This window comes from Rhipicephalus microplus, chromosome 2 (genome assembly GCF_043290135.1).
Source record: "Rhipicephalus microplus isolate Deutch F79 chromosome 2, USDA_Rmic, whole genome shotgun sequence".
In the NCBI taxonomy this organism is placed as follows: domain Eukaryota; kingdom Metazoa; phylum Arthropoda; class Arachnida; order Ixodida; family Ixodidae; genus Rhipicephalus; species Rhipicephalus microplus.
In genome coordinates, this window is record NC_134701.1 from 37,040,664 (window position 1) to 37,061,098 (window position 20,435).

Here is a 20,435-nt window from a genome sequence, read left to right on the forward strand (position 1 = left end):
ATGTCTCCGATATTACTGCTACGTGTGGGTCGTAAGAAAGCAAAAGGTGCTCGAGTTGCTCTTGCTTGTTGCATACACTTTGAGCATTCAGGCACAGCAATCGGAAAGTCTTGTCTAAGAAAAGAATAAACCTTGCCAACCTCATGGAAAAGGCCGGCCTAATCATTCTCAACGAGCCAGCCCCGCACACCAGAATCACTGTAGGCCCTTGCAAGGACACCACGCTGGACTTAACGCTCTGCAAGAATGCCGGGCGAATCACCTGGGAAACACACCTTTGAAGGCTTGGGGAGTGATCGCAAAATCCTCAGCATCATCTTTGGTCATCTTCTCGCCACGAATTGCAAACGGAGGATCAGGCGCGTAGATTGGGACAAGTTCCGCAAAGCAGAAATGAAAAGGAACGGGGACCTATGAAATACATAGAAGAATGGAGCAGGGAACTTCTACGAGACGTAGAAAAAGCCACAACTGAAACGGAGTGGGGTGACTGATTGGCTCGACGAGAAGAGGAAGATGAATGTGGTGGAAGCCTTTCAACGCGGATGGATAGCGGGCTCGCACACTTTGTCGAAGCCAAAAAATCTATTCAGAAATGGCTGCATGGGCAAAAAAACAATCGAAATCGAAGGAGAAAACTCGCAGAACTGAACAAGCACATCGAAACACACTGTATCCAGCTATGCCATCAGGAATGGGATGAAGTGTGCGACACCATCGACGGCAACATCAACACAAGCAAGACACAGAAAATTCTCAAGCAGGACCTGCTGGACTCGCCGGCCACCAAAATGACGGCGAAAATGGAAATGACCAAGATAAGACACAGGTAAAGGGAACATACATCAGATGGGTCATAAAATCGTCAAGTTCTACCTCGGCAGCCCAACACCAGGAATTCTCGGGCTCTCCCATTGAGAATCTTGACTGAGACTTTTCACAGCAAGAAATCAGGGCAGCCCTGCAGACTATCAAGACCAAGTCAGCTCCAGGTCCCGACAAAGTGTCCAACAAGATGCTCCGAAACCTGGACGACCAGGGAACGAGCCGTTTGACCGACTACATGAACGAGTGCTGGAGAAATGGGGAGATACCTGACAAATGGAAGAGATCCGATGTGATCTTCATCCCTAAGCAGGGTAAACTCATAGAAATCCAGAATATGTGACCCATCTCCCTCGCTTCTCGCATCTGTAAAGTAATGGAGCATGCTTGCCTGAACAGAGTTAACAGCTACCTTGAGTCTAACAACGTATACCGCACCAAGTTGATCGGTTTCAGAAGAGGGCTCTCTTCAGAGGATGCCATGATACAATTGAAGGAGCAAGTTATAGACCCCATTTTTTCGATGGAGGCGGAAATGAAGGAGGCCCGTGTGCTCAGATTTGGGTGCACGTTAAAGAACCCCAGGTGGTCTAAATTTCCGGAGCCCTCCACTACGGCGTCTCTCATAATCATATGGTGGTTTTGGGACGTTAAACCCCACATATGAATCAATCATAGACCCCATTGGACGAGGCATGAGGGAGGGCATTATCGGGCTAGATCTAAGGAAGGCCTTCGACATGGTCGAGCACACAGGCATCCTAAAACATATTGCGCAACTCAGTTTGGGCAAGCGCACGTACAATTACATAAGAAATTTTCTTATGGGAAGTACTGCCACAATTAGACTAGACGAGGAGGAGAGCATCCAAGTGGACATGGGCAGCGCTGGCTCACCGCAAGCACGCGTTGCGTCACCGATGCTCTTTAACCTTGTCATGAATGGTTTATCAGAAAGATTAGAGCAAATCGAGGGCTATAATGACACAATTGATGGAGACAATATTACTATTTAGACCACGCAAGACACAAGTGAAGGAGAGATGAAGAATAGACTTCAAGAGGCAGTGGATGTAGTCGAGAGTCATCTGGATTTCACCGGATTGGAATGCTCACCGGGCCAATCGGAACTGCTACTATACCACCCCAAGAGACTAAACATACATATCAGAAACGTAGCAGAAATACACAAAAGAGGAATTGGGATAACCATTAGAAATGGCATGGAAATTCCCTTGGTTCTGAATATCAGAGTCCTGGGTCTCTGGATCAAAGCCAGGGGAACCAATGTGGAAACCATAATGCACCTGGAAAAGAAAGTCATGGCGGCCATTAGGCTAGTACAAAGAGTATCCAATAAACGAAGGGGCATTAAACAAGGCCAAGAATGACAAAGTCGAAGCGCTGATTAAAAAAGTGTATAGAGCAGTGCTGGGTCTACCGCAACACACAAAGAACGAAAGGCTGCTACAACTCGGAGTACATAACACGGTGGACGAGATAGCTGAAGCACAGAGGATAGCGCAACTCGAATGACTGTCTGGAACCATGGCAGCCAGAGAAATTATCGAAAAGGTCTCCATTAATTACCACAAAATGAAAGGTCCCAAGACACAGATTCACCCAGGCGTCAGGTCCGTGATAATCACTGAAAACATCCCCCAAAAATATGCACTCTGTACTCAACGTTTAGAGACCAAAATGACGCACGAAAATGATCCTTGAAAACCGCGGCGGGCGGGAGGGTGTACTTTTTGTAGATGCCGCCCGGTATTCCTGAAATGACACCTGTAATACGGTTATGTTTAGCTCTCTCTTGGCAATGGCAGTCATAGACACAAAAGGGCAGACCGTGACTGCGGGCTCCATGAGAACCAGATGGTCAGAGGCAGCGAAAGAAATGGCCATTGCACTGGCCCTAATCAATGGTCGAAAACACAGCAGATTAGTAATCAGTGACTCCAAGATGGCCATTAGGAATTTCACAAAGGGATGGGTATATACTGAAGCAGTCAAAATCCTGAACTGCAGAGCAGAAGATTTTTCATTCTGAGGAATTGAAAAGAATGGAATTACGGCATGTTGCAATTCCCCCGAATGGAATTGGAGTGGAATGGAGGTGCCCATTCCGCAACACTGCTGGGCACAGAGTGCCGTTTCCTTCACTACTTGGCCCATGTTGTAAAGCGTCAAGATGGCCGGCCGAAACAGCAAGAATCGCCGCTCATGTTGTCATGCTTCCTTGTACCACTTCTCTTATATTGTTGTGCACAGCGCATGCCAATGAAGGCAGTGCACACCCACTGTATCACTTGCTTCCCTTTCCCTGCTTCTTTCTGTGTGACATATATTCCACACATTTCTTACAATAAATGTCTTTTGCTTGGCTGCTCTCCTTATGCGAGTACGTGGTCACTTCAATGGCAACGAGGATGGCATGGGCATAACCTATAGAAAAAATCCCAGTAGTCATGGCTGGATACGCAAGCCCACCACAGTTCAAGGAAGTTACACCACTGGCCGGTATATCTGGTACGGCTAGAAGCTTTCTTGGAAGGCAACGGCATAATTGAAGAAAAAAAGCAAGCATTGCTTGGGGGTTGCTGGTCGGAGTACCTGCAGTGTGGTCATTGTGGGTGGATGCTGTGGGCAATAAAAGTGAATGAGCTATCATACCAAGAAGCCCTCAACAAACTGCAAAGCACTTTTTGCCCAGCCAGAATGAAACAGTCTGGCCCTAGAAATTTTTCTCGTGCTACCAGGTGAGCCAGTCAGAAATTTTTCGATAGCTATTTAGCAATTGGCATATACCTGCAATTTTGGCACTTCACCCAACAGGATGTTGCGGGATCGGACAGTTTGTGGCTTGAAAAATAACTCCGTATGTGTTAGGAGGCTGAGTGCGTCTAGGACATTTGCCTTTCCTTTTGTAAACTTGGCTTTGTAGAAGTAGTTGCTCAGCTGGAGGGTCCAGCTTCACCTGAATTAGAGGAAGGCGCGCACATGTTCAGAAACGTGAATGCACATCAGCATGCGGGACCCCTATGTTTCAGGTGTAGAAAAACAGGGCACAGCTTTCATCGCCACCTCTGGCAACCCATTGACAAGAAAGTCATGCACAAATTTCTCGGCTTCTGCAGCAATTACAAACGCTTCGTAAAAATTTCTGTATTGCCGAGCCACTGATGCAGCTCAGGAAAATTAACATCAAATTCAGAGGGGAAATGGCGCAATTTGCCAACCAGCCAGCCAGCCAACTCTTTGCAGTACGCAAAAAAAAAAATGTTCGCATTTAAAAGTATCCTGTGTACAGTAGTTTGCCCATTTGACCACTGGTGCCTGCCACAGTTTTGAGTGAGGATATCAATTGAAATAATTACTTTTTATTTTATTTATTTGATTTTTTGGACAATACAATTGCATTTATACAAATTAACGATATTCCTGCATTATGTGAAAATATCCTCAGTTATTGAAACCTAGGACAAATATTTTTCTTCATATTGATGCCAAAATATGTGGTGTTCTATATGCACAAAATTATGAGAGATCAAACAGCATGTGGTATCGTAATATAACTTCATTTTTTCGTCTGATAGGAAAAGGTATATTGTGATAATAGCAAAATCCGGGGTCTTTATTTCTCAAAAGCACAATATGATTATGAAAAATTTTTAACGTGCAGTGATATTGCAGAGCACACAGGCCTCTAGCATTTCGCCTCTAATGAAATGCAACTGCAGCGGCAAGGATTGAGCCCGCTACCTTTGAGTCTGCGGCCAAGCACCATAACTACTGTTCCATTGAGGCAGAGAGGTCCAAACGTGTTGTTGGGCTCATTGGCACATTCTGAGAAAATTGTAAGGATGCAACCCACATAAATAAAAATGGAAGGGGACAGGAAAGGGTGCCAAATTGCAACTTACTTTATTTGAAAAAAAAAAAAAAAAAGCTCCTTTTTATTTGCTTGTAGATACGGTTGTTTGGCTATGCATTGCAGAATGTGTGGCTGCAAACCACTTTTTCATTTTTTTCTATTTATTTATTGATACTGCGATCTTTTACAAGATTATAGCAGGGGTGGTACAAAACATAAACATAAACATCAGTGGAAACAGGCAAACAAACAATCAAAAACAAATGTAATACAAACTTATGTAACTGATAGGTGCAGTGATTCTTCGAGACAAGAAAATCAACAAAAAGCAAGGTACAAACATAGATAACAATCATTTCTGTAGCGACTCTTCAAATGCAGACAATGTATTTAGGGTAACAACATCGTTATGTAGATTGTTCCAATCCACGATAGTCCTCGGAAAAAAAGAATATTTGAAACAATTTGTTCGTTGCATCAATGGAGAGATAGTAAGATTGTGTCTCTGTCTTGTTCCGTAACCCAATGAAAAGTGAATATGTGATGTGTCAACTGCATAGTGACCTTTTATTAACTGGAAAAGAAATTTTAAGCGCAATATTCGATTTTGGTACGGAATGTTTGGAAATTTGCTTTTCAAGAGAAGTTTTGTAATTGAAGTAGGACCGTACGAGTTATAAATGAACCTAACAACCTTTTTTTTGCACCCTTTCAAGTTTTTGGATATCAGTCTGAGTGAACGGGTGACATATGACCACAGCATACTCCAGTATAGGACGGATAATGGCATTGTAAGCGAGGAGACGAATACTTGTGGCGGTGTCTTCATGGTGCGGTGATTGTAACTAAAAAGAAATAAAGTGACAAGGGAGATTATTGAAGCAGAGAGGATTTGTAGGTTACGGCTGAACTGTGTCAGCACACCCTATTTCGGTCTTTGTGAAAAATAATTGTCCTTTCTGAGATTGTAAGATTTTCGTGCATGGAATTGAGGGTTTCTCATCTGTTTTGTCTTTTTTTTTTATTTCCTGAGGGTATATATGTACGCTCATCAAAATAATATTTTGTGGCAAGTAAGCACTCCCCTTTGTCCTTTCCCTTGTTCTTTGTCACATATTTACGTGCTATGCCATTAATTGGCTGACTGCTTAAAGTGACATCAGATTTACAGTTTTGAGAAACTTGAGCGGGGGATCATAATAGTGCTTTTATAGGTATTAAATGAACCCAGACCATCAAATGAGTCGAGGTATAGTACTGAATGGATGGCCACGGTTTTTCATACATGCGTTGTTGAAAGTTTTCTTGAAGCGTATCGTGACCCCTTTAAAAGTGTCCCAGCTTTCAATCTTCTCCTCGTGATTGTTGTACGATACCTTTGCTGTGTTTTTCACATAAAACAACATGTTGGCCAACATGAGAATCGGGTCATAGCGATTGATAGCACTGGTACGTTCATAGCCAGCCATCCACTCTTTGATGTCTACTTCATCCCTGCCCCAGAACGTCCCAGGGCTTTTTGGATGCATCAGCACATACATTGGCAGCGTTGTGGCCGAAGCAGGCATTGCAGTGGTGGGATACAGGCATTGTTGTAGCCGATGGAGATGTGGTTGCAGTGTGGGACCCGCTTTCCATCCTGAAAACTTTAAGCTGACGACCACTGTGGAGCTCCGTTGTGCAGCGTTGCTTCTACCCAGTACCTCCTCCAAATTGTCACGGGGATCACGAATGCGCAAGAGGAACATCGGTCAGTGTGTGTGTGTGTGTGCATATATATATATATATATATATATATATATATATATATATATATATATATATTACAATATTTAGAAGCAACTGCACCCCTGAATAGCCGCCAGAATGTCGTGCAGCCCTACAGCCTCCTCTTTGTCTTTTTATCTGCCATGACGGGCTCATGCATCGTGCCTCGCACTAGTATAAAACAACCATAAGGAATTGCTCGATTACAAAAGCAGAATGCTAAAAAAACATGAAAAGAAAGTGTTGGAAGAATCTGTAGACTAAACATTATATTGACTGCAAAAAATTTTTACAGATCTAAATGTTTTGGGAAAATACTCTGGAAAAATGGCTATATTTAATGTTGATAGAAATTGATTTTTGGCAACACCGTAGTTTTAACATTTGGCATGGAATACCACACACACACACGCGCGCACACACACACACACACACACACACACACACACACACACACACACACACACACACACACACACACACACACACACACACACACACACACACACACACACACACACACACACACGCACACACGCACACACGCACGCACGCACGCACGCACGCACGCACGCACGCACGCACGCACGCACGCACGCACGCACGCACGCACGCACGCACGCACGCACGCACGCACGCACGCACGCACGCACGCACGCACGCACGCACGCACGCACGCACGCACACACACACACACACACACACACACACACACACACACACACACACACACACACACACACACACACACACACACACACACACACACACACACACACACACACACACACACACACACACACACACACACACACACACACACACACACACACACACACACACACACACACACACACACACACAGGTGTGAGAGAGATAGAAATAAGTGTAATGCTTGGGTGGGCAATGCAGTCGAAAAAAGAAGACGGCAAAAGTACAAAATGCAATTCTCGCGTGCGTTTTATACGCTTATCTTCTTTTTTAGACTAAATACACACACACACACACACATATATATATATATATATAGTGGGCATCTATTATGCGCTTAATCCTCATCTGGACAGCAGTCAATTATGATCACCTGTTCTGGCTGACAATCATAGTCTTTGAACGTGCGCTTCATCTTCGGGTCCGTTGCGCTTGTTCGTTTCTGAGTTCACGGCCAATAAACTTCGTTACAACCGAGTCGTTATTATGTATGTATGTGTGTGTATATATATATATATATTGTAATGGGGAGTATTTAGTAAGTGAACGCCGGGTGGGCTAACACTGCACACAGTATGCAAGGATGCAGGACAAGAGGGCAGTTCAGACACAGCCCCACAACAACATCATCGTTTTCATTCAGTGTGCGTCGTTTCTGCACCCGCGTCTGAGGTACCATCTATACCCGTGACATTAACCCGGGCGGCAAAGCACCATCCCGGTGCCTGCTGCTATTAGAAGGATGGGTCACTGTGGTAGGGCTTCAGGCGAGACACATGCACAATGTCGCTTCTGGATGGAACAGTGGGTAGGAGAAATTTCATAGGTAACAGGTGTGACTTGGCGCAGAACTCGGTAAAGCCCAACGTATCGCGATAAAAGTTTCTCGCACAGGCCGACACAACGGGATGGCAGCCACAGTAGCACGAGAGAGCCCGGAGAAAATGTCGGCTGTCCAATGTCGGCTGTCGTACAGCGACTTCTGTGCTCTCTGTGACGATAAGAACCTGGAGCGGGCTACTGTACGTGCGATCAGAACACGGGAGATGGCATCTTGTGCGTACGAAGTGGTGGACGGAAGGTCATGCGCAAGCAGGGTATCGAAAGGTAGTTAGGTATCACGGCCAAAGAGAAGATAAAATGGTGAGTAGCCGGCAGTTTTATGTTCATGATGGGACGAGTTCTAGGCGAAGGTTACGAACGGAAGGGCAGTATCTCAATCGGTGTGGTCGTCAGAAACATACATAGCAAGCATGTCCGTCAGTGTGTGGTTGAGGCGCTCAGTAAGTCCGTTCATCTGAGCCAGAATTATGAGGCAAGTGTAAAACATCTGCCTGTGTTCACTGTGGCTACACCAGTTGATTGCATGGTTTGCCAGCCACGTTATCCGTACGGTAAAGCAACCCATAGATTACAATCGTTTCGTGGGTGCGTGCTCATGCCTGTTCTAAAGCTGGAATCAGCCACCTGGCAGCCTGAAACACTCGCGTTCGCTGACATCTGCATTGCATTCTAGTGGATGTGCTTGCTGCGTGTCATCATTGATGCACACAGCCTCAACTTGAGCAGTAAATGTCCATTATTGATCCATCGTGCCGCAAGCAGTTCCTTCTCCGCAATGGAGCATTCATGAACAGCGGCAGTTTCTTCCAGTAACTGCTTGTACGTACGTGGGTTTATGAGCGCGCCTGCACCACTCGCAAGTTTCTCAGTGACAGCGCACAATATCCCCATATAGCTTTCCTCGGGACCATTATATCCGGGTTTCCCAAGCAATCTCAGTTGAACATAGGCGAACTCGGCTACAGCCTGCTTGGCAAATGCCCTCGTCAATTTTAGGCTGGTTCTCTTTAGTTGATAACTCGGCACTAAAGTCTTTCTGATGATGCTTATGTCGACACTGGACTCGATGCTGCCTTGAAACAGTGACTGGCCACATGCGTGGTTAATTGTTTCGATAAAGTGAAAGATGCGCACTCTAACAGCATTTTCCAAAGCAATGACCTCCACACCGACTAAACAACCACTGTTTTCATTTTTCTTTCGCCCCAAAATTGCTTTAGCTGCTGAGCTCCTTATGTAGACACTTGCTGCCATCGCTGTCAGAGTGGTCCACTATGGCTTGTGCCCACTGCACAATAGTATGGGCCGCTGACGAAGATGTTCCGGCCAACATCACTACGCATTTCCAGGTATACCAGGAAAAGGCCGTTGAAGGCAGTCGACATAAGTGCCAATTCCTAGCATTCGCTCGTAGTTCGTTTTTGTTTGTCAAGCCGCAGGCGCGCGTAACTACACCGACAGCTCCTATAAGGGGAAAGTCGATTATGCTATCTATAGATAAAGTGCTGTTGCTGGATAGGATGTGAACTGTCTTCTGCCCTGAATATGTTTGATGATGAAATCACTGTGCTGTTAGGAATAAGCATCATAACTCTGTCCGCACGGAAATGCCCAAAGGCATAAAAGGCATTGTTAAAATATTTTGTATCTCTTATGATCTTCTATGATTTTTTACTGTCAAGATGCAAGTCCATTATATGATTGATTGATTGATATGTGGGGTTTAACGTCCCAAAACCACTGATGATTATGAAAGACGCTGTAGTGGAGGGCTCCGGAAATTTCAGTTCATTATATGAAGATATGTCTGTTATTGCAAAGTTTGTCATGAACTTCATTATTTTTATTAATTTTTGCTACTCATTTAGATCTGCCACATGTATTAAGTGCAATATTGAAGAAATGCATTTTTTTTTTCAACTTTTAAATGATGTTTCTCTTTGCAGCACGCCCAAATATTTACCTTTCCTGACCTCAGCCTGGATGATCGTCGGGTAAGTTGTTTGTGATGCGGCTTTCTAACGTGTAACTCGACATATGTCTGTTTACAGTAAATGGTGTAAACTTGTGTAAGGTTTACTTTTCTTATTTTTAATTTGTGCAGAAGCTTTCTCGGTGTCGCCCATATGCAATTGTTCTTTTTTTTGCCTTTAACCCTTTAAAAGTATCATTTCTTGACGTAATGGCTTCATCCACGTAATAAATGCAACCCTGAATTCAGTTGTGAAAAGCTTTCTTTTGTTTCTTGTCTAATAATCTCACCTAGGAAATAATGCTGAGTAAGATTGGCGTTTTTCTGGCTAAAGTGGCTGATTGAATGAGTTGGTGATTCATAATTGCTTGAAATACGAGCGCGTAGCATAGGCAAGGACAGCCTAGATATGGACAAGCACTTACTATCAACTAAAAGTTTGATCGGAAAGCTGTGACAAATATACACTGACAGATTAAAAAAGCTTTCTAAGCTCGTACGATAAGAGCACATCACAAATCAAACATAAAGCCGATAAAAAGTATATATATCAGCCTCACCTTACCAAAGCCCACTTTGCCTTGCAGTAATTCCTTAATGCTTATGGCACCTGCTACCGTCCAAAAACGCAAGCTCCTTGGAGGACAGAGCTATTGACGGTTTACTCACACATGTCAAGTTGCCATGCACTATGTTTGCAGCCTCAGTTTCAATTCTTGTACATTCATCTTTGTGTTTATCAAACACAACTGTGCTGTCAAACTGAGATTCGCATGCACAGCTACTGGGATGTTGGACAAGAAGAAAAAAATCACCGTTGCGAATTTTGTACGTTTGTTCACCCAATCTGTCGTTCAGGCATCTTCCAGTTAGTTCAATATAACAGGTGTCACATGAAAGCAGAATCCTTTGATAAACGTTGCTAATACGATTTAAAAAATGGGCTCTGCACTTTTTTTTCTTTTCAATTGTTGTTTCTTATGTCTAGCTGCACATGTCAGCCTAGCCAGCTGAGAAAGCTTGTTTGGTCCAGAGGAAACTACACGAACACCCATGCTTTGCCCAACCTTTTTGAAGCGGTGGGTGACCTGATGCATGTAAGAAACAAGATATTTTTTTATTTTTCATGGTTGCTGTTATCTCGTTTTCTGCTACATTTCTCATGTCATTTTTAGCCCTCCGTTTTCTATGGATGTCTTTGGCCACAGAAACGAAGGCTAGCTCAGGATATCCTGCCGACTTAAGCCTAGTGGCTTGATTGTGGTAGTTGGCTTTCATTGAATCGACACAAGAACGGTCAATTGCATTAGTGAAATAAGTATTCACAATGCCTCTCTTGACAATTTTGCTATGAGCACACGTGGTAAGGCACAAGCGGTTTACCTGCACGGGGCTACACACCCAGCAGGTATGTTTGGCACTCAACGTAAGCCTGAGGTAAAGGAATGTAATGTATAAGATTTCTGGCATTTCATGATTCAATATGGGTGGATCAGACATCTTGTACAGCCGTGGCCTCGGCTGCACAAGACATCGTACAGCACTACAGTGCTGTTTATCAGCACTGTAGTGCGTCGCAGCACTTGAATTTAGCTGCAAAGGGCGACAGTTACCAAACCTCGTGCTCTTGAACATTCAGAAACATCGTGTTTTTGGTTTCATCGATATTTATAGTTTTGGTTTTGTCAAGGCTGTGATAGCCCCCACAGCAGCTGTGAACTTTGATCCTCAAGGTGCGGTCGTATTCTCGATGCACTTGCGCTGCAATGTCATGTCAGGTATCAGCGCGAATGGCTTGTGAACCCTACGTGCGTCGTGCTCAACGTGAAGAGACTGTGAAAAGAGCGTTTCTTCCTTGCACGGCCATATTCTCTTACACGCGTGTTTTGTAGAGTTGCGGGATATTGGATCTAAAGGAGTTTGCTGCCAGCTTTACAATTTTGTCTATCACATTCATGGCTTCGGTGTTGCAGTGAAACGTTTTTATATAACTTGGTGACAATGTTCTGCAAAGAAAATAAGGATAGCGATAATCGTGCTCAGAAGCTGGTAGGTGTCTGGTTCCCAGCGCAGCCTAGCAAAGAGGTGCGCAGTACTGCTCACCGAGTGCATGCACACATTCTCATTCATTTGGCCGTTGCAGTGCGTTATGCGTGCTTATCGACTCGGTCGTTGACTCCCTTGCGTTCAGGTAAAAAAAAAGTGGCTGTATATAGCTAAAGATGTCATTTTTGAACCGCAAGGGTCAAGCAGGTAATACGGTAGGAACAAACTGTAATGTTGTATGAAGTGAGGCTAGCAGCTTTTTCTTTTGGATCTGATCTCCGATCTCGTGTAATTCTGTAGAATGCTGGTGTAAAAAAATAAAGTCATCTCAGGGAAAGCAACAATTTTCGCACAATCTATTCGTGACGATTTTGCTCCATGAGAAGTGTATGCGAGCCGCCAGCTGCTAGCTGCCAAGCCGGGGTGCGTGCCAGCGATAGTGACGGCCTCTTAGAAGCAAGTTCACAGTTGTTGTTCGAGTGATCGCCCTCCCCCCCCCTCTTCTTCCTCGCTTCTTTTCATACTCTTTCAAGGTGGGCGGAGTGCTTCCTCTCTGCCTCTACGGCCGGCCTCCCGAGCTCGACATGCGCCCTCTCAGCCATTTAGATGGGCCCGGCTCGTTCGATTTCTTCATCAGTCGCGTTCGTCGCCCCCGCTCACGCACATTCACCCGTGGGTAGAACGTACAATGCGCTGGGGTATGTTATCGATTCGAAATTTATACAAAACATGGTAGCAATGGCAAATACCTGTTGATAGTGTCTATGTAATTTATATCATAATAATAAGGCTATTGAACAATTTAGCTAATGAGTGCTTGAAAAAAAATGCAGCATTAGACAAATGTTGCTTTACTAGTTTTGTGTAATGGGGCTAATTCTGCTCTGTATGTTCTGAATGCTTTAAGCTTGCCGAAAAAAAACCTTTCTCGCTGCTCCAGGCCTGCTACAAAAAGCACTTTTGCCTGCTCCCAAACTCGTGTACTCCGTTACATCACTGCATAGATGATTGACAGTTTGTCTACCCAGGAATGATGAGAACAGGCATTGATTATATTAGCATGAGGGGGTCAAAAAACGCTGTCAAGGACAGCGTTCACCCGACGAATGCAAACATTCAGTGTCAGGGTTTCAGCACGAATCAAAGCGAAGCACACTGTGTGGCTATCAAGAATTTAATCATAGAGCCACGCCAGGTTGTAAAAATGCTTTTCAAATAGACCATGTTGTTTGGAAAACGTCCATTGTAGTTGAAGTGCTGGGATATTCAACTTTACAAATATATTATATACGTACTACAGATATCACATTTGGTTAATGTTAATTGTAGTTAAGAGGAATCCGCTGAAGTTTATGTGTATAGCAGTGTCCAGGGGTACCATCCTATTGAGCACAAGAGCTACATATAAGCTTTCCTCTTATGGTGTTGTTATTACTCATGTTGCTGTGTGCAAGTCTGGTTATTAGAAACATGTATGTGATTGTTCAACCTTTGTCTATGTGTACAACATTTGTACAAATCTTTGTAGTCATATTGTAATATTTTGGTTAATAAAAAAATGAGAATTGCAGTCACCTTTCATCTTCATGCTTTACATAATATCCATTCTAATGGTGTGTGAGATCTGTTGAAATTTCTATCTTTGTTAACAGTAAAGCTGTTTAGCAAATTTTTTTTTGTATATCACATATAAAAAAAATTTCGTGGCAGATCCCACGTATCCTGGGAATCGATGTTATGCACAGCATGCGCGTGGAAGGTGACTGTGTTGTAATTTTTTGTATTGAGTGAAACACTATGTAGTATTCCTAAAGGTATGTACAAATGCACACACATACATTGAACAGCCGAATATGTTTTATATAACCAGTTGTTTACGGTTGTGTAACGATGCCAACAGCAACATGGATATTAGCAACACCAAAAGTGGTAAGCTGATATGAAGCTCTGGTGCTCGGGAGGATAGTGGCCCTGCACACTATTACATGAAGCAACTTCAGCAGATGGCACCAAACTTCAATTAACGTTAACCTGATGGGGCGGCTGTATCATAGGAGTATATGTGTAATGTTTATAAAATTAAATAGCCAGCACTGCAACTACAATTAATGTTTCATGAACATTAGTGTCTACAATAGAATCTCCATAATATATATTTGAAGGGAGCACGCAGAATATTGGTATTATCCCGAATCCATCTGAACCAAAAAGAAGTTAAAGCTGATCATGAAGACCAACAATAACTTTATTGGGGTCAGCCAGTTCTTGCTGAAATTATTGTCAATTGACAAAAAAAGTCTTGCCAGCTTGCAAATCTTTCCAGCGAATTTCCTTCCGTACTTGTCGAAAACTACACTTGTGAGCATGCTCAGCGCAGCCACTTTTGTTTGCAAATCGCAAATTAACGAGCATTGAGCGATGCTGCTGACTGGATTTCTCGCTTCCAACTTTGGCGTGTGGTGGCTTTGTCAAGTCCAACGTGCATTGCAGAACTGTAAATTCCTGAAAACTTGCTGAACCCTAGAATGTTCATGCGGGACCCAATCTGTCCACTTCAGATCCAAGTGTACGGCCCTGTGGGAGAGAGGACAGTTCAACCTTTCCCGTCTCCCTAAAAAATATTGCTGATGGCCTTTCTTCCTCATAACCAAACAATTGTGCTATTTAATCTCAATTGATTGTGGGATGCCATACCTGTGTCCCAAACGAGTGAGTATAGCATCAGATCTCATACCTACTGATCATTGTGCCTTGATAGCATATATTCAGGCGATAAATTCGTGAACATGGGGTGTCGCTAATGTCAATGTTTTGACAAGTGGACTTTGTTCTCAAGGTCCCCCCCCCCCACCCGCCTTTTATTCTTGGTTTGATCACCGACACTGGCCCCTCCGAACCAGTTTAATTTGTACCAGTGTTTTATTTTTAGGTGACATTTGTTGAATATTTTAAAAACTGGAAGTGCTTATCCGAAAACTGTTGAAAGTGAAGGCGACACCCGGTGCTCACGCCTCTTAATAATTACAGAGTACAAGGGAGCGTCATCCATAGTGAGGGGGGGCTTGGATCGAGTGAACTTCTATGCTGGCAATTCCGAGCAGTATTTTCTAATTGGTATAGGGTTTTTTTTTGTCTGCTTTCTTGGATTGTTAGACTGCTGCTTTTTTGGTTGGTTGAAAATTTTTTTTATGAAGAACCTTATGACGCCTGTCGTTGCACTTTACTTCAGCGCACACCTTGTGCTGTGTGCAGTAAAGCCAAAATGTGAATCTGTAGTTCTAAGAACTTCATTATTGCCTGCTCTCTTTAGGCTGGCCTGGTTCCTTGTTTAAATCGCAGCATCATTTATAGTATGTGTAATAATAAGAATATTCATTGAAAATGTTCTGCACCAGTTGGTCCTAAATTTTCCTCTAAAACAGGCTTTTACCTGCTCCGAAAATTGCATACCTGCCAAGTCTCTTCGATTACCTGGGAAACTTCGGATTTTGACCGTTTCTCTCGGTTGTACAGGTCATAGGAAAACCTCCCGGAAATACAGTTTAGTCCTGCGCATCCAGTGCTTTGTCTGGCCACTTGAGCGAAGTTGTCTGGCCACGTAGTAAAAAGGATTTTTTTTAACGATGGCAGCAAAGTTCAACTCTGTTCGATGTACGTTTTCGAGATGTGAAAATAGTGCCAGAAAATGCGGCCTGCCGAGTAGGAGCAGCAAAATTGTGCATGGCTGTGCAGTTTTTGAAGATCACGCACATCAACGAAAAAAAAAGAGAAAACTTCATTGTAGTAGAGGGAGGGTATTGACCCCGTGGGAACGTTTCTAGAACTAGGTAAGTTGCAAAACTCCCCTCGTCAGATGACTCGTCACACAGTGCCAAGACAACTTCTGGTTTGGTGGCACTGGCAGCGCAACATGCTTCCGCTAGCGGACGAAAACGTGTAGTCGTCGTGGCAAGACGCCATGGCGGCCGTTTGGAAAGAGCTTTGCCAACAGTATACTATCGGGATTTCTTGTTGTGCTGCTGCAGAAACTTGCTACTGCGTAATATTTTAGCGGTGTAAGGCAAATACGACATAATTATGGCTTTCTGAACTGCACACGATAAACGATGCTTGATAGCATAACATAAGAGTCTGTCCGTTAGTTGCTAGTTGGTGTACATTTGCAATTAATCTTTAGGCACGAAAAATACCAATTAAAATGTCTTGTATCCTTGCTTGCGACTGTGTTTTTCGTGCCCTAAAATAAATTACAACTATTTGGCGCAATTCCGTGGCTTTTGTCTGGTTCTTTAGTCAGCTTTTTTTTTTTTTTTCATGTCAATCACATTCTTAAGCACCTTAAAATGTTGAAAGGCTGCACGTGCGGCCCTTTTCTTGAGCATGTCTTTCCTCAACAACCTCTTGAGTTTCTCTAATGAAACCTTTTAACTCAACTTGAGCCGAAGCTTCGAGCAGGGACCGCACTTTGGGGTATCGGTGAGCACTTCGTAGTCATTATTTATGAGGCTTCCTGCTGACGCATTGGGACACCATGAACACACTTTCAGCTTTTCTATGTCCTCCAGAAGTTCGTCTGATTGGGTGATGGTATCTGCATTGCCGGGCGACTTGGATAAGCGATGGTGATGGCTACTAATGGTGATGACTGTCATGTCTTCTGCGACGACTATGCATTTCTCCACAAAGAGCGCTCTTTTTCCTTCTTTGAGCACTATAAACACCACAAGACGTCTTGTCTCGCCATTCTCAACAACTTTCCACCAACACGCAGGAGGCAAACAAGCGTTTTTTTATGTCTTGAAGCGAAATTATGACGCCGCTCATTGACGGCATGTCGGAATTTATTTCACCGCCTTCGAGCTCAGTGCACGGAGATAGTCTATTCCTTTTCGCCTTTGATATTCTGCAAAGTACCCTGCGCCCATTGGGCAGCTTTCGCTTCTTTCTTGCGGGTTTTGAAAGGTAAGCGGGCAAATTTGGGATATCCGTGGAATGCATCTTCCGATGAGGTCCCACATTCCTTTGGTGATTTGTACCTTCTTACTATCGATGACATGAGTGAACGTGTGTATCACACGCACGTGTGTATCCTCCTCGTGAACGTGTGTATCACACGCACGTGATGTGCTGGGCAGTTTCTTATCCACACGAGGAATAGCTAGGTCCCATGCATCTCGCTTCTCAGGGAGGCAGGAAACACAAAAGAAATGTCGTAGTGTCTTTCATTTCCTGTAGCCACTCGTACAGCCGGGAACGCAACATGTGGGCATGATGAAAACGTACAACGCATACAAAGCAGGACAGGGCACGCTGAAGCACAAAACTGTTCACACGGAAAGAAGCCTCCACAAATACTGACGCACTGCAACCGACGGAGGTTACGGTAGTGACACGATCGAGCATGCAGTGAGTGAATCCGGATGCGACAGCAGCGCCGCATTTGTCTCTGGCAGCGATCGCGCCGTGCAACATCGCTCAGTTTTGCAACTTACTTAGTTCTAGAAACGTTGCTCCGTGGTACTGTTGATGCTTTTGCTGGCTGTTGAATGTGCCAGCATTTCAGGAAGTGATAGTGGCGTATTTTGAATCGCTGGTGCCGCAGCGCACGTGAGAGAGAAAAAAAAAGGGGAGTAAGGAGGAAGCCAGCGCCTCCAACAGGAGCACTTGCTTGACCTGACGTGACTGGGCGAGCGCGCGTTTGCAAACCAACGCACGCACGAAGGAATGCATGGCCATCTTTGTGGCTGTTTCATCGTACAGACGCACCCACGCCCTCAGGCATGCGAACAGTGGGGGCGCGACTGTTATTATTTGGGGTGTAAGGGAGCACATAGTCAGCCCTTTACATTGTCAAAATAGGGAGTGGCGTGGTGACTGGGGCAGATAAAAAGGAGGGGGGCGGTGCTGCGACAGACCTTCACTCTCCTCCGCCTGTACCTGGAAGGGGAACTGCGCTTGCTTATGCTGGGGGTGATTGCGGCATCTCACCACTCAACTTTCTCTACCTGTTCTTTATGCGTCCCCTTTCCCCTCTTCCTCAAGCAGCTAAGATGAACCGTGCTTCCGCAAGGCTTCATCGAACCTAATGGTAGGGCTTTTTTAAGCCGCTCACCACGATTCACCAGCGCTTCTCCCTTTCACAAGTCAGAACTTTTTTTTACTTTTTTCTCTTCTTTTTAATCGAACGGTTTTCTGCTCTCACAGTATTTTATCCCCATCTCTCTTACTTATCGAGCGCTCCTCCCCCATATCCTTACTTTTTTCCTCCAACACTTTTGTTTCTTTTCTCTGTTTTTTTTTTCTTCTTTTTACTCATCCACAAGGGTTGCCGAAAAGAGTGCTTGTCATATGCCTCAGGGCTACAAGCGAAGAAGGCTGAGCTGGGGGCGGAGAAGGCCGAGCTGGTGGAAGGCGAGTGGTCGGCAGGACTGTACTATAGTTCCTTGCCCGACAAAATAATTCGTACGCAAGCGACGACAGGCCTCGCATGCGGAGTGATGTTATCGCATGTGCCCTTCGTCGCCGGTGACCGCCGGGTTGTTTCATCTCTGCTTCAGCCGCGTTGGTCCCTAACGCTACTGCGCTTTTACTCACTCGTGAAACAGACTACACTTAAGCGATATTATCGGTTGGTTTGGACTTTCAATACAGATGAGCGGCGACCGCTAAAGTCCACTGACAGTGTTCATATAATTGCTGTCGCAATACCCCTCCTCCCTGCGGTCGACATATTGTATACCCTCTTCTCGAGGGCGACATATTGTATGACTCTCCCCCCCCCGCCCGTTAAGTAGATCTCCCGTATTCCCGTTTCCCCACACTTGGCAGGTATGAAATTGCTCCAAATCATAAACTTGCTGGACCACCACTGTAGAAGTAACACTTACAACACTCGGAACAGAATACAGACGCAGTACACACTCGTACCTTTTGTTCAATGGCGATCCACTGTTGTGTGGGAGGTGTGGCAAGGCAGTGACCATGCTTGATAATTTAATCTATTGCAAAGGGTTAAACATGCTTAGCATACAACATTTTTCATTACCCTACCGGCTAACAATGACTTGTTTTTTCATTACCCTAAATGCTAACAATGACTTGTTTTAAAAGCATTTCCCTACCAATGAACATTGATTTTACCTATCAATGTTCATTGGTAGAGAAATGCTTTTAAAACAAGTCATTGTTAGCATTTTAAAAGACTCGTGTAGTTTTCATGTGATATATCCAGGAAATCTGTGGTACGACCTGTGAACAGAGGGTGCTGCTGCGGTGACTACATTAAAAAAAGCACCTGTCTTGCGGCCCTTGAACTTCAGGGCTTTGATAAGTCTGTTGTGCCGTATATTTCTACGGTAGTTTTATTATCACAGCCTTTTGCAATTAATTCTCACTACTCACGTTTCACGCCACTTCCACAATTTTAATACTTCTTTGTTTTGCCCATCTTAGCACGAGCAATTTTAAGGCCCTTTTGCAGCCACGTACTATAATCATCATCCACATCTTCTTTAAGATGACCTGGTGCTCTGTGGCCACCAAATGGCCATTGCATCGTAAAACTCCACACATCATCATTGAGGTTATGCGATTTTAAATCCCACCTCGTGACAATTTTTTTTTCGGCAAGAATTTTCTTTTGCCTCTGTTTGCTTCTCACATTCATTTTTTTCTCTGTACTTGCTCTCTCACCCGTTAGTCATTACAGGTCATGCCACAGCAAGTCCATTGGCAGTAAGCCAGTGGTAAATAGTGTATATATATACCTCGTCGTTACATGAGCGGGATGGCCCAGCTGGTTAATGCAGCCTGCAAACGAATGAGGCGTTGCTGGTTTGAATCCCTGGTAAGGTGCTTTAAAATGTTTTTTTTTTTCCGAATTATTTTTCTTTGTGCCTTTTTGCACGCGCACAGGTGCGCACACACACACGCACGCACGCACACACGCACACACACACACAGTAGACTTATTAAACGAAACCTGAAAAGACCAGTAAAATGTGTTCCGTTTAACAGGAGTTTTGTTTACTGAAAGATGAACAGGGGTACACAATGCAAGAACAAAACCAATCTTGTCAGGAGCATTTGTTCCATTTAAGCAGCAGTTCCATCAAACAGATTTTCATTTATTGAGAGTACTTATATGAACATATCGGGGACATGACGGCAGCGGCAAAAATCAGCAGAAAGTGTCCATATAATTGCTGTAGCAAAAAAAAAAAAAAAAAATGGCGTGCCAGCAGAAACACGTACAAAAGAAGGCGGTACGGAAGGACGAACGCTGTACTTACAACTGTCATGAACATCTCTATGTGCTAACTGGCCCAAAAGCTAGAGCTTATGCACATGAAATGGGATCACATTCCTGGCATGGGAATTCAATGGTCGTAGTGG

General features: G+C 44.2%; 1 protein-coding gene across 5 annotated transcripts in view; it reads left to right on the forward strand.

The window, feature by feature from the left end:
• The window catches only part of ric8a (ric8 guanine nucleotide exchange factor A), a 401,642-nt gene that overhangs the window by 22,931 nt on the left and 358,276 nt on the right, over positions 1–20,435 (forward strand). For all 5 annotated transcript variants that reach the window (XM_075886381.1, XM_075886380.1, XM_075886383.1 and 2 more), the window contains exon 2: positions 9,970–10,017. In XM_075886381.1, coding sequence (XP_075742496.1) covers positions 9,970–10,017 — 48 coding nt within the window. The remainder of the gene's footprint in view (positions 1–9,969; positions 10,018–20,435) is intronic.